Raw genomic sequence first — 15,341 nt, 5'->3', positions numbered from 1 at the left:
TATTGTACCTAATTTGATTAATTAAGAAAAAAGATTATTTTAAGCATAAAATATTAATTTTCCTGTCATTTATTTTTGGAAATACAGTAAATTAATGTCATGATATTAGAAAATCTTGATCTCTGATTTTGAAAATCCCATATTTAATTCTAGCATCTATAATTAGAACACTTATGACATGAAAACCAAAGATTGTTGACTCATTGATGCACCTTAGTTAGTTGACCAGCCGTTTCTCGTCTTTTCTGTTTTTAATTTTTTCATTACTGATCTTTACTTGTATTTGTAATCTACGTAATATAATAATTTAAATCAAATTTAATTTTGATGTAATTTTTTTCCGCCAGGTTTTATGGATTATTCTAAAGCTTAATTCACTAAACTTTTTTTTCTTGATTAAAGAATCACTGAACCTCTCATATCTCCTTTTACAATTTTTAATCTCTTTTTGTAGTTTTCTATTGTCTGGGGTTTCCCTTAACCCTCACATGGGCCGACATGACAACCTTAATACTTGTTCTTTAATGGATTAGAGATTTGTACTCCATCCGGTCACACAACAAACAAAACATATTTTGAGACATACTTAAATTTTTTGATGTAATTCAAGATTCGGCTGATAATTTTTCAGCCGAACTTAGACAGATGTATGCCTCAAAACATATGAGTATGCCTCAAAACAAGTTTCCAACAAACCACTGGAAAGTCCGTCCTCCATTCCTCATTGAAAGCTTGTTGAAATATAGGACCCCCGGGTTCTGGTTCCACACGCTTTGATACTGGCTAGCCCTTCTGGTTTTATATTAAAACGAGGTCCAGTTGAACATTAAGTTGCGGAAATGAACTGATATGATGTGTGAAACCTGTATTTGGTCCTGGCGACGTTACGCTGTGCTACAAGTAAAACTTCTGTGCGAATGTGCAACTTAAATAGTCTGAGGAACGGGAAGAGTGAATAGTTGGACTGTTGACTATCGTTGTACTTGAGCAAGGAAAAACACCTAAAAAGGATCAATCGTTGTACACAAAATATTCTCAGAGCTAAAAAGTGTTTTATACAAAATTCTGTTGCCCATTTCAAACTAAAAGTGAATCTAACCAGAAAGAAGTTCACAAAATCTATCAAACAAGAGAAAAGGGCGAGAGTAAAAGCTTGGAACGTTCACATGGAAATACAACAGACTAATATAAACTCTTCAGTCTAGCTTGGATTCGTGAAAGTGTTTATCACTTGAATGGAGCAAACAGAATACATGAGTTGTGTCCACCAAAACCGAACGAGTTCGATAAACCGACCTTTATGTCTAGACGTTCCTTCTTTGGACCCACTAACAGAGATGTGTCCTGATTCAACAAAGTCAGTAAACTGTTAGACACAACAACTAAAGCATTGTGTGTTTGTAACAGAATGTAGAAACAACAATAAGATGACCAACTGAATGAAATGAATGGCGAAAAACATGACCAAAGACAAAAGAACAGAAAAGAGAAAACATACCACGCCTTTCTCAGGTTCTTCTAGATTGATATTCGGATGTACCCAACCCGTCTTTATCGCCTAAAAGCAAGAACAACATCCATGATCAGAATTTTAGCAGAAAAAAAGCAAAACAGTAAGAAAGTAAATGATGTTTCATGTCTTTGTTTACAATGCCAATCAGATTTCAAAATGAACCAATTTCAAATCATTCACACGTACAGTGCCACTGCCCCTGCTTAAACACGTTTAAGCACCCTTGTTAATTGTCATAACCATAAAATGAAACTCATTGAAGATCACAGCCAGTCTCATTTTGGGAATTTCCGTTGGGTTAAAACTCATATGATGATTGAATAAATTGTTCGCGATTCATCATGGTAAATTAAAGGAATCAAGCACTAGAGCGCTTTCCATTTTAAAAGCTAAATTTGAAATTTTTTAGAGAACATAAAAAGATTTATAATTCAATACAACAAATGAAGTTAAAGGTACCTGTACTGTTGCAACAGCTTCCACAGCACCAGCTGCTCCTAGAAGGTGACCAATCATAGATTTCGTAGAGTTTACTCTTAGCTGCAAGATTTCGACAATTCAAAAATCGTAAGGGCTGATTCCAAGAGAAGGAACAAATGTCAACCAAATCATGTTCGCATTACCTCAGGATTCTGACCAAAACAATGAATAAGAGCTTGGTATTCTTTCAAGTCTCCTGCTGGTGTTGATGTAGCATGTGCATTCACATAATTAACATCTTCCTTTGATACCCCAGCTGAAGCTAAGGCCCTCTCTATGCAAAGTATAACTCCAGTCCCTAATTCACCAACGGAAATAAATAAGAGTAATCAGTCCAATTCAAATACATAATCAAATAAAGTACGAACAAAAGAAATACAAGTTCATTGAAACAACCCATAAGCCAATGAGAATGTAATACCAGGAGTGTGACAAAAAAGAGGTAGTTATCAAAGAGAGAGTTGAAGATACGATATGGATTTCACTATATACCATCTGGATGAGGCTCAGTCATGTGATAAGCATCGGAAGTGAAGCTTCCACCTAGAAATTCAGCATATATAGTTGCTCCTCTTTTCTGTAAATTCAAGGGGAAATAGTTTAAAATGGGTAAAATTTATGTCATTTGAAGATTACTTGCCTTTAAATTCTTAATTTCAAAAACCATTTGGTGCAACTTTACCTGAGCATGTTCAAGTTCTTCTAGAACAAGAACCCCAGCACCTTCACCCATAACGAAACCATCACGATTCTGTTCAATTACAAATTTGCATCATGTCATGTTAAGCATTTTACACACAGTTATATCAAACCGCAATAATTTACAGTTACAAACAAGCAGGTATAGTTTCTCTAGTTCCCAATTATTGTATGACAAGCATGACAGATTTCGAAACCACCTAACACAGACATTATTGGTAACAACATTAATACCATCACAAAACTTCCAGCCAATAGGACTCCGTTAAAGTAAGGGCCCTCAAAAGCTAATTTGGACTTAAAGCTATTTACAATTGAAAATGAAACAAGAAAGGTTTAGCATATTACAACATCCCAAGGGCGTGAAGCTTTTGTTGGATCACCATTTCTCTGAGAAAGTGCACGGCATGCTACGAAACCTCCCAAGCCTACATGGAACATCCAATACGAAACAAAAAAAAGTCATGCTCGGAAGTTGATAAGATATGCTAGTTATCTAGATTTTGGGTTTTAAGTGTACCTATTGGAATGATTGCAGCATCTGAACCCCCACAAAGCATCACATCCTGCAGCATCTCCAAAAATTAGAAAAGATATGCAGTCAACAGGTAAAGATAATTCTGGTTCACCATTTCAATTTTGGAACTACTAAAACCAGCTCTAGGCTATGATTGGGAAAACTAATAATGAGTCACTTACGGCTTCGCCTCTGATGATATGGTTGGCTGCATTCAATATACAGAAGTTGCTAGTGGCACAAGCAGTAGAGATTGAATAGTTTGGACCCATCCATCCCTTTAGAAAAATGCAGAGAACATCACTTAAGAAACTAACGAATTTCTAAAAGAAATAGCATCCAATAGTCAATCTACACTTACCAGGTCCATTGCAAGCATGGCAGAACCCATATTGGTGGTGGCAAAAGGTACACAAAATGGGTTCATTTTCTTATACGACACCCTTAGAGCTTCAATTGCGTCATGGAAAACCTGCTCATAATACAAGCAACTACACAAATTAACTCCAGAGTCATAAGTAGTAACACAAGAAAGCAGGTTTTTGCTACCCATAGGATAAATCGACATAAGTTTGAGCTATAATTTTAGGTAAGTCACAAAGTCTTATGCCAGGTTAAAGGCAGGGCAGTTTCAGGCAACTTTTGGAAAGCACTAACTCCAGCTAATTGGAAAATTGTGGGTCATAATTGGATTTCCATGAGATGGATGCCTAACTCCTAGTTATACACATACAGTAGCACATCCCCAGAAGAACCATGAAGAATCAGAGAGCAGATGTATGCCATAACTTAGTCATCTATGACTAAAGCTATTTGATCTTAAATTACAGCAATTCAATGTACAGAAAGCGTTAAGCTCACCTTCATGCCACCCATTGCAGATCCAATCAATACACCACATTTAGCTCGATCTAACTCATTCATGACATCTTCTGTCATCCCAGCATCTGCCAAGGCTTTTTTACCAGCAGTAAGCATGTAAAGCATGAACTTGTCCGCTCTCTTTGAGAGTTTTGGTGCTACCCATCCCTCTGTCGAGAAATCCTTGATTTCTCCTGCAATCCTCTGCCAAAGCATAAGGTGCACAAAATCAATACCAGGCACGTATCACAATAGAAGTAAGCCAAGAGGATATACCGTTGGGAACTGAGCACAATCAAAAGCCTCGATTTCACTTATTCCACTGACACCCTCAAGCAGGTTATTATAAAACACATCCGAATCATGACCAACTGACGAAACCACACCGGTCCCTGTAACAACAACTCGCCGTTGCTTTGTAACAGATTTCTTTTTTGTTGTTTCTTTCGTAGGCTGCACAGCTACAGACATGGTTTTAGATACGGAATCAACTGCAAATTTCCAACGAAATCGCACACATAGTTATTTGGAACTGTGATTATCTGCAACACCTAATGAAAGGGTGCTTATTCGACGCATTCTGGAAGCTCAAATAGTGGCTTAGAAGCTAGCAGGAAACTCATGTTTATACTCGGCAATACACTGGAAGATCTAAATGTTAGTTCCAATTGGACCTCATAAAGGTCAAACAATAGCATCACCAATCAACCCACACCCTCAACACTGAAGTTCAATAACACATGTAACTCTGAATTAAATTGAATTGATAAACAGAAAAATTAGAACACATGGAAATGAACTATTATTATGTTTTGAAACTACGGTTCCAGATTAAAGTTTCCTGACCTATCATCACACTAATTAACGTCCTAATCAAATTACTCAAAATTTTCTCCACATTATTCTCTAATCTCTAACTTAACTAGTAGATCTCAGTGGATTCAATAGTACTAACTACTGAACCAATCAACACTAACAAGTGATTAACATCACTAATCTGGATTAAACTCACTAATTAATCAAGCTTACGAAGCTAATATGAGAGATTAACACTAAAAAAATTACACTAATCTGAATTCTGAAACACACAAAACAGTGAAGACAAAAGTAGACATGAATTGTTAGGTAGTGGTTGAACAATACAACTATCTGCAAATAAGACTATTAAAAAATGATGCAAAAAAGAAAAAGAAAAAGAAATTGGTGATCTAAATAAGTTAATGATTGAGAACAAACCCTTAGATACAAACAAATTTTTTATATCAATTTCCAATAAATTAAATTAAAAAAAAATCAAAAACATGAATCTGAAATTCAATAAATGTAAAATTACCAGCATAAGCAGCTTGATTACTCCTTCTTTGTCTACTTCCACCACTGAGATTTCTACTAGAAGCACCACCAAAGAAGAATCCATTAAACTCCTCACAAGGTTCAAAACAAGAACTCATCAATCCATGAAAACTTGATGATCCACTCATCAAACCCTTATTATCACCACCATTACATTTTGACATAACAACCCTTTTCCTTCTTGCAGCTCCTTTACTTAGTCTTTTATGAGATTGTAACATTTTTGATGAATTTTCTTCGTGAGAAACAGACATGCAAGCTGCAACTAACCACGTACATAGAGGTGAAGCAGCCATTGATGAAGTTGCCATTAAAATCACACAGATTTGAAAGAAAGAAAAGAAAGGGTTTCTTTTGCTTGTGAAGTACAGTACTCTAGAGTGAGAAGAATAACATGATACACAAAAAGAAGAAAAATGGGATTTTTATGAATCCAAAAGAAATGGGTTTTGATAATTGTTGAATCTAAGAGAAACCCAGATTGGAAAATGAAAAACCCAGAGAGAATCAAGAGAGAAATGGTGATTTTTAGAGATGTAAAAATGTATCCTTTATATTGAAATTGAAATGAAAAAGAAGAACCCAATCTTGAATCAGGGAGAAACCACCAAAGTTGTAGTTGTTGTTGATGCCAAGTAATTGCGAATCTGAGTTCCTTGTCATAGAGAAAGCCAAGTGCTCAATGGAGGGTTTTGTTTTTTCCAGAGAGAGAAACTATCAATTTTTATCTTTCCTGGAGAGAGAGGAAAAGTGAATTTTGCAGGGGGGAAGAGAAATGGAAATAGAAAATGCAATTTAGAGGAGGAACAAGCAATCACTTTGATTGGTTTTGTTTGACAATGGCACCCAATATGTTTGTTGTATTGCATCCCTCCTTTGTGTAAATTAGACTTTCATTTATTAGTCACAGAATTGGAAAATTCATTTATAGTGGTAGAATAATATATAAATGCACTACACGAGGATCCGGTTTTGGGACACTTGCCTTCACCATCTTGGGAGAGCTTGGGATGAAACCACACAATTTCTGAAGCGCTTGCATAATTGCCGGTGAATTTGTTTTCCATAAATTAGTGTGGTCATTCAAAAGGGGTTAGAGCTCAGCTTGTTGCTAGGCTTCCAACTAATTTCCTGCCGGATGATAGTCTTTTTGAGATGTAAAACTATCCAATGGATTAAAAATGAAAATTAATAAATAAGTTCATTAGAAAAAAAAGAAGAGATAATTCATTATTCATTTCTTTTCTAAGTCTTGTTATCAAGCAATCGAGACATAACAATATAATGAGCATATACTTTTAAACCGTCGGATTATATTTTATTTATAATCGATATGCTGATGTAGCTGGTGAAATTCATACAAAGAGTAAAATAGTCATTTTATTATTGGGGATGAATTATTATTCTCAAGGCATCTCGAACTAAGGGGAAAGTAATCATTTTTGAGGATCACTCAAATTAAAATCAAAGACGTCGAAAGAGTGATACTTGAAAAGGAGATCTGAAGATGAAGGTGAGCCCTCATTGCCAAAGCTTAGCCACAGTTCATCCCTCGTTGCCAGAAGATGAATTCAGCTTTCATAGGTGAACTCAGCTCTTGGTCTACAAGGAATTTATAGCCATGATTTTTAGTATACGGCCCTGTGAAATACGCTGGTCGTGAAAATGTGATTCCAAACACATACGCACAAGATATTACATGTCACATAGGCTTTAAAGCTTCATGAAATGTCCCTTGGTTGATTCATGAGTGTGTACCCCTTCTTTGAGTAACTTAAGAGTTTCATTTATTAATAAAAAATTAAAAAATCCAGTCCATAATAATGACATATCATTTTATATTTTACATACTCTTTTGAATTGTGAATATTTAACATGTTAATTCAAGGACAAACTAAGGGGTTGAGAAAACAAAATTCAGCCTGGAGTAGAAGCTATGGTCAAGCCCAACATTTGGCGAAAAGGATAAAAGAAAATAAGCTTGTTGACCCGGAGGAGACCCGAGCTTGCCTGAGCTCGTTCTTCTTGTGTAATACCCCGAATCTGCAGGCAGGGTTCACCAAATAGAATGTAAGTGACGACAAGTCCGGTCCTTCACCAAATAGAATGTAAGTGACGACAAGTCCGGTCCCAAAGGGGAAGCAGGGAAAGCTCCATTTCCGGGAAGCAGGTCTAGGGGAAACAAAATAGGAGCGTTATGTCTTATTTAACCTTCCAACTGTGAAAAGAATTGGGACGAATATGAAAATCGAAGATAATGAAGAGGTAATCTTCCATTCGATTGATAAAAATCGATTTCAGTGGTGCTACTTGATTGTTTTAAAAAAATTGATTTCCTTATCTTTCAAGGTAAGTTTTAGGGTAATAAAAGATACAAGTGTGTATATGCGATTTATTTAATGTTTTGGATTGCGGTATACACTCGGTTACAATTATATTTTTCAGGGGTTTTGTTGATGCACGTAATTCCATTCAATTTTTCAGGATTTTTATTCTATTTAGTTACTCATAAATCAATTTCTACTTTGCCTACACGCTGACATAAAGCATTTTGTTGTTATGATAAGATCTATACATAGTTAAAAATTGACCTGGAATTTTTTCTCTAAAGACACACAACATGTTACATGTACTTCAAGACTAGAAAATGGATATGGGACTAAAAACTATTCGTATCGTTTTGAAATTTTAGGCTTCTTTCTTCACCTTCTTATGTGAGTATTTGGACACCATCCATGTATTTCCCTTTATGATTGCGATAATAAACAATGGATCATTAATGATCAAAGGTTAAGTAGTATGTTGGCCTTTTAGTATGGAAGTGAAAATGGAACAACTAACACACACAGCTTTATGCAGCTATGATGTTGTCTGTAGATTGGGGAAGTATGGGAGATAATTGGGAAAGATTTCATAAAAGCAATCCAGTTTTGGTGGAGTAGAGGATTCATTCCTAATGGTTTAAATTGAAGTTTCTTATTACTTCTTCCAAAGGTTAAAAATGTTACAAGAGCTAATCAATTTAGGCCAATTGGACTGATGAATTTCAGCTTTAAAGCTATCACAAAAATTATTACAAAAAGGTTAACTGAAATCATTACAAAAATGGTACCTCCTCAACAGGGAGCTTTCATTAAATGGGGAATATTCAAGAAAAGATTGCTTTGGCATCTGAGTTAGTAACTGATTTTGAATACAAGAGAAGAGGTGGTAACATGGGTTTGAAGCTAGACATCACTCAGGCATATGACTCTCTGAGATGGGAATTCATGTTCCAAGTAATGCAAAAGTTTGGGTTCTCAAGTAATGTTACTAGATGGCTACATACTCTTCTAAAATCATCTAAGAGATCTGTTCTATTAGATAGAGGGCATGTGGGTTATTTCCAATTTAGTAGAGGGTTGAGTCAAGATGACCCTTTTGTCTCCACTCTTATTTGTTATAGCTGAAGATATCCTAAGTAGAACACTTACAAGAATGGTGCAAGATAATCAAATTCAGCCAATGATTACAAGAAAGAATATTCATCCTTATCATATATATTTTTTGCAGATGATATTTTTATATTCTGCAATGCTGATAAGAGAAATGTGAGAAAACTTTTGAAGATTTTACAAGAATACCAAGCTGCTTCTGGTCAAGTTATTAGCTTAGAAAAAAGAAAATGCTTTATTGGTGGTACAAGTGATTCAAGAAAACTTGAAATGGCAGAAATATGTAACATGCCTCTCTCAAAATTTCCATACAAGTACTTGGGAGTTATGCTGGAACAGGAAGAATAAAATCAGCTCATTTATGGAGTATAGTTGAGATGATGCAAGAAAATTTGGCTGGATAGAAAAGAAGATTACTTTCATTTCAAGAAAGACTGATTCTTGTAAAATTTGTTTTATGCAGTTTTCCCATATATACAATGGCAGTATATAAGTGGCCTAGAACAATAATCAAGGAATGTGAAAGAATCATCAGAAATTTTCTACGGACTGGTGATCCTTCTTCAAGAAAAGTTATTACATCAAAATGGGATTCTGTTTTCTCTCCTATGGATGAAGGTGGTCTAGGTCTGAGAAGAGTGGAAATTATTAATAAAGATCTTTTAATGATGTTGTATTGGAAAATTCTAAAAGGAGATGATGAAATGTCAAGATATTTTCAAGCTAAGTATCAAGACAGAAATGGTGATTGGATTCAGTATTATAAAAAATCCTTTGTATGGCCAGGTATGCAATGGGTAGCAAATGAAGTTCTATATCATTCCAGATGGTTAGTGGGGAAGGGAGAAAATATTCAGTTTGGAAAGAAAAATGGATTAAAGATAAAACTCTGTTAGAATTGTTCCCTGAAAATTCCTTTTTGATCTAATTTCCAGATATGAAAGTCTCAGACATTTTACTAGAGGGTGAATGGGTAATTCTAACTGAAATATTGGTGATGTTTGATATAAGTGAACTGACAGTTGCTGATAATCAAGAAGATAGAAGAATTTGGAGTCCTACCATAACTGGTGAATTCACAGTTGCTTCTGCAGTAGAGTCTATCAGGAGGAAATATCTAAAACTTCAGTGGACACAGAAGGTATGGAATCATTCTATCCGTCCATATATTTCTAGTAATGTGTGGAAACTAAAAAGGAATATATGCTCCAATGATGATAACATGAAAAAGAGAAACTTTAGCCTTGCATCAAGATGTCCCTTTTGTAGAAATTCTGAAGAAAACTTAGAACATATTTTGTGGAACTGTAACTACAGTGAGATTGTGTGGAAATGGTTGGGAGATATGTTTTTTTTTAAGAATCCAATATCATTTGAGGATATCTTTAAATTTGCAAAGCAAAAAAGTCCTGCAGTTAAAGAAATTTGGATGACTTCTTCCTTCATTACATTGAGAGAACTCTGGTTTCTGAGAAATAATTGTGTATAAGAAAATGGAAGCTTCAATGTTCAAATACTCAAGACTAAAATTCTAAAACTTACACACGAGAATGAAGTAAGAATGAAAGGAAGAATGTGAAATTCATCTTATGACTTGCAGATTCTGAAACACTTTAACATGTCCTCTAGAAGAACTGCTTCAATTCCAAGAAATTTATTTTCATCTCCCAGTGAATTCTCAGATTCTTCTATGCTGTGATGATGCATCAAAAGGGAACCCTGGTAATTCAGGGTATGGTTTTGTTGGAAGAAACTCAGAAGGAGAATGTATAGTGGCTATCGCAGAAGGTCTAGGAGTGGAAACTAACTATTATGCAGAACTGATGCCTTTAATGTGTGCTGGAGAATGGGATATCAAGAATGGTAAATTGGAAGTCATTTTCAGAATAGACTCAAAAGCAGTGATTACAACTTTTACTGCAGGGCATATACCATGGCTTGCAATCACAAGATGGAGTAAAATTATTGAAAAGTTGTTATTTATTAACTTTGTACACAGCCACATAGAAGTTAATTTCTCTGCAGATTCTATGGTTAAGAAAGGTGCAGATATGGCAAGAGGAGAATATGTTACTTTCACAAGAAGACCACCATTTTTATACAATATGGAAGTTGCAAATAAGCCTTATTATAGATTTGGATAAGAGTCCATTCTGTGTATCTCCAAAAAAATTATGCCTTTTCTATTTTAGTTTCTTTTTGTTTTTTCTTTTCAAGTAACAATTCTATATTTTTGTAACCTCTTTTTGTTTCAATAAAATTTATATTGTTAAGCAAAAAAAAAAGATGTTGTCTGTGGATCGTTTTTTTTTTTGAAGCATGATTGTTGATCATATAGTTCTTTTATATGAAGGGGAAACATTCTTTGGATCTTCTTTGAACCAAAAAAATCTCAGGGCCGACCCTGGTAACGGTTTGTATTTGTATAACACTGAGGCATTTATAACATAATTGGCTCCAGAGTTAGTAAAAAGCTCTGCAGTTAGGCATGCTCGGGCGAAAATAATCCATGGATGAGTGACCTTCTGAGAAGCTAATTTCGGATGACCGCAGCGATGCGCGTTGAAAACCCGACCCACAATGTCGAACAACCGCAATGGCTAAGTAAATACAGTATCGATGGAGGGTCGCGTACAAATAGTATCACATCCAATGATTGGTCACCTCTTGAGGGTGAAAGAGTACGTTGGACGGGTTGGGTCAGGTACAGGTCTCATTAGTAGAAGGGTCGACTCCAATTTAACGTGATGAGAGAGTACGCTGTACGGATTAGGTCAAGAACTGGTCTTTTCAGTCGGAGATCTGGTCTTGAATATATTTTGGTGCCGGGGAATGGTCCAATTTGACTCAGAGGACTTTTCATCATAATTGCTCCAAAGTTGGCAAGAAAATCAGCAGTTAAGCATGCTCTGACGGGATTAATCCAGGGATGGGAGACCTCTTGGAAAGTTGTATTGCAAAATGACCATAGTGACTCCCATAAAAACCCCGACCCACACTTTTGAATAGTCGTAGTGTCTAAGTGGGGAGAATATCGGTGGAGGGTTAGGCCATTACAGTTTGTCCCTGCGTTAATTTGGTTGGTTGATTAGTTAACGTATGACCTATTATCATCCATGTTTAGATCTCTACCCTCAATACATAACTCTCAAATTAAATCAGTGGTAGAGATTAAAATGTCACGTGCACACTTATATCGTCGTTTGTTGTACAGTGGTATCGATCCTCATAGATACATATTATACTTCATTGTCGGTAATACTGACCGATACTAGGTAAAATCGACCAACACTAAGATTTTGATATTGTTGTCCTCCATCACAGAAATTTGCATATAGTCGGATGTTTAAATGCAGTTTTAAGTATAATACATAGTTAGATAATGATGGTTGAATCATTGAATCCAAAAACTATTGTAATTCAAATAAATTATTACGTCAGAGATGATTGATTATATCAAAATGTGAAAAGATATTAAAGTTCTAGTAATTTGGATAACAATTAGATGGTTGACTTTCTCTTCTATCCCATATCCCGTTAATCTGTAGAAGATATGTGTAGGAGCTAGATGAATATTTAGAGGATCCCTATTATCTATCACAATACTCATGCATTGTAAACTGAGATTGTCGATTGAAATTTCATTGATTTTGCATTCAAATTTTTTTTTGATTACTTAGTCTATTTTTCCAAATTGGTTTAAAAGTTGGAGCTTGCTTTAAGCCTTTGAAGACTGTATATTTTTTTTTCTATTATGTATCAAACATTATCGGGATGTATTTGTATGTTTCAGAGCGAATATATGTCGATACAACACATATGCATTATGTATCATCAGATGCAAAACTGACACCAGGAGTACAGATAAACTGAGTATCTTGGATCACTATCAACAAATACAAAACAATACAATAATTTCTACACATCTTCGTAATAGTAACCTGCCAATTGACGGTGCATCTTCTTTGAGCACTCGAGTGTGTGATAGAACTAGTAACTTATTTATCTCACTTATAATTAATAATAAATATTTTTATTTGTTTGAAGATAAATTTGTTTTGTAGTGGTAACTAATTCTATTTGGCTATTTGGAAAAACCACATTAAAAATTCGTTGAACATACATAAATGTTCATAATTATTTTATTTATTTATTTTGATTTGTAAAAAATTTGGTACTGACGAGTTTTGAACTCGATAATATACTAATTTGTGTTACTTCCTTATTAATTCAAAATAGATAAAACCCCTTCTCCACCCAACAGTTAACTGGACAAATTTCTTAGTTTTGATAGATTTGTAAAAATATTTGAAATATGTATAGATTTCTGTATTTTCATATATAAACCAAAGGATTAACGATGAAAACACTAAAGCTAAAGTTTGAATTTTGCATTAATAAACAAATATATTGAGAATCATAGAATAGCGTCAATGGATCCTCAAAGATACTAAACAAATATATAATTCGTGATGATAAAAAACTATTGAAAAATACATAACAAAAAACAAAAATCTCAACAAGTTCAGCTGCTTGTCTCTCCACTTTTGTTGGACTTATTACAACTAGCACGTGACTACGTGTGACTACCTGTGACTACGGAAGGAGTAAAACCTGAAAAGGTACTTATCAAAAAATTCTTCTTGAACAGTAATCAGCTTAACCTAGGCCTGTACAGGAAACCGATCGGGCCGAGCAATCGTGCCGAAACTGGTGCCGAAGCGAGGTGTACTGAAAATCCAACGGCCGGCAACGGTATTGGAAGTAAGAACCGTTGGATTTTCGGCTCGGCACACGGTATCACTCAAAAGGCCGGCCAAGCCGAGCCAAAATAATCGTATGTAGTATTGACCATTGATTTCATAATATGTTTTAATCACTGCCCTCCATTTTATCATATATATATATATATATATATATATATATGTATAAACACTAGAAACCCTAGAGTCTAAGCGGCACTCACTGCCTCTTTTTTACTTTTTTTCTTCTTTTTTACTGTCACCACACCACCTTCTCCTTCTTCAGTTACTGCTTTTTCTTCTTCATGTTTCCTAACATCAACAACGTATGCACCACCACCTTTTACACCAACAATACCTGTTACACCGCCATCGCGAGCACCAATACTGATTAAGGATTTTTCGTGGGTTGTAGTAATGAGGTTCAAACTTTCGGACTTGTGAAGATTAAAATTTAAAGATTTAATAAAATTATATATACAAAAATTATTAACAATGGGTGCGAGAGGTAACCAAGACACTAGATTCCACTATTATGCAAAATTGAATGATAAATATTTCAAACTCTATTCAATTCTTAAGTCCTCTTTTATCTTTAATTCACTATCAATCATACAGATTCTCAAACATTATTTGTAAACCTTAAGCATAGATTATCAAGAGATTAAACCAAGCATAACCTATCAAACTGAATAACAAATAATTAGGACAATCATTCAAATAATTTAAAACTCTGCAAAAGCAGCGATTAGGTGAATTATATAATTAAATGAAATAGTTACCCATTTATGTTGCGTGAATAGATTCCTCCATTGCCTTGGTTACGAGGGAGTTAGCTCATCATAGTATAAATGCTCTCAAAATAATTTATTATGGCTCAAAAATGGTTTACAAATGATGAGAAGAAGAGAAAATGGTGTAAACAGCTAATGTGCGACCCACAGGAAGCGTCACACAAGAACGATACATATGAAATGTTGTAGTTTTTGGGAAACTACGACCCGCACTCCACTGCCGCTATTACTGTTGAAGAACGACAGTCTCTTACAGTCTATTGTTCTTCGTGTTCATCTTCATGCAGCAGCAGAAACAGAGTTTTGTTAAACTCTGATTTCGTCTTCTCTAGCTCTCCCTAGCTCCCAAAACTCTCGACACCCTTTCTCTGACTTCCAAGGACTCTATTTAAACCCTAAGCATGCATCGAATCTCCTCCATAACTCCACAAATCCTCGACAGTGAAAGAAAATATTTTCGGATATTTTCTTTCCTGTTTTAGCTTTTCACGCGTTTCCTCTGGTCCAGGACGCTCCAATTCGATTACACATGCTCCAACAGGTTGCTCGATGCATGAAACACGAGCAGAACACACACAAAATCTTCCAGAAGTCGTAGAGAAACTCTTCTGCATGTGTTTTACCTGTTTTGAGCCCGTGAATTGGCTAGCCAATTCTATCCAAATTTGAGCTAATAGAACACTCACAACAGCTTTTCCATGTTAAATCACAACTTCTCACCAATTTTCAGCGATTGAATCGCACTAGAACACCTTCATTTTGTTGATTGAAAATCTGTCAGGAGTGAAAATGGTTTTCCCGCCAAAACACGAATTCGAATGTTGAAGATGATATGCCCCCTATCCTGAACTGAGGTGCGAATAGCAGATGCCTTGGGGGTGAACTGGGGGTGCCCCTTAGTAATTAGGTTACCCCTTATCCAAAAGCGAGAGTCCGAATAACACTTTT

General features: G+C 35.3%; 1 protein-coding gene across 2 annotated transcripts; it reads right to left on the bottom strand.

The window, feature by feature from the left end:
• Nucleotides 1-985: 985 nt before the first annotated feature.
• On the bottom strand, nt 986-6,310 carry LOC113326784 (3-oxoacyl-[acyl-carrier-protein] synthase II, chloroplastic-like). Of its 2 annotated transcripts, none has more exons than XM_026574436.1 (13): nt 5,404-6,310; nt 4,347-4,531; nt 4,071-4,274; nt 3,571-3,681; nt 3,392-3,487; nt 3,213-3,258; nt 3,041-3,120; nt 2,676-2,744; nt 2,486-2,570; nt 2,137-2,291; nt 1,973-2,053; nt 1,499-1,558; nt 986-1,344 (listed from the first exon to the last, which is right to left on the bottom strand). In XM_026574436.1, the coding sequence occupies exons 1-13, from the start codon at nt 5,732-5,734 to the stop codon at nt 1,228-1,230; spliced, it is 1,620 nt and encodes a 539-aa protein (XP_026430221.1). In that variant the 5' UTR covers nt 5,735-6,310; the 3' UTR covers nt 986-1,227. The 2 variants fall into 2 exon arrangements, with proteins under 2 accessions (XP_026430221.1, XP_026430220.1); XM_026574435.1 differs by having other exon boundaries at nt 4,347-4,561; nt 5,404-6,309.
• Between the last annotated feature and the right edge of the window lie 9,031 nt (nt 6,311-15,341).

Source organism: Papaver somniferum, unplaced genomic scaffold (assembly GCF_003573695.1).
Source record: "Papaver somniferum cultivar HN1 unplaced genomic scaffold, ASM357369v1 unplaced-scaffold_10, whole genome shotgun sequence".
In the NCBI taxonomy this organism is placed as follows: Eukaryota; Viridiplantae; Streptophyta; class Magnoliopsida; order Ranunculales; family Papaveraceae; genus Papaver; species Papaver somniferum.
The sequence above is the reverse complement of the archived record's forward strand: the minus strand, read 5'-3'. Positions and strand labels throughout refer to the sequence as shown.

Excerpts from the sequence above, each read along its gene's own strand:
- LOC113326784 (XM_026574435.1), bottom strand. The coding sequence starts at position 5,734 with ATGGCAACTTCATCAATGGCTGCTTCACCTCTATGTACGTGGTTAGTT. Across the intron at positions 3,682-4,070 it reads CTGCAATGGGTGGCATGAAG|GTTTTCCATGACGCAATTGA; the intron begins GTGAGCTTAACG and ends TATTATGAGCAG. Across the intron at positions 2,054-2,136 it reads GTTTTGGTCAGAATCCTGAG|CTAAGAGTAAACTCTACGAA; the intron begins GTAATGCGAACA and ends GAAATCTTGCAG.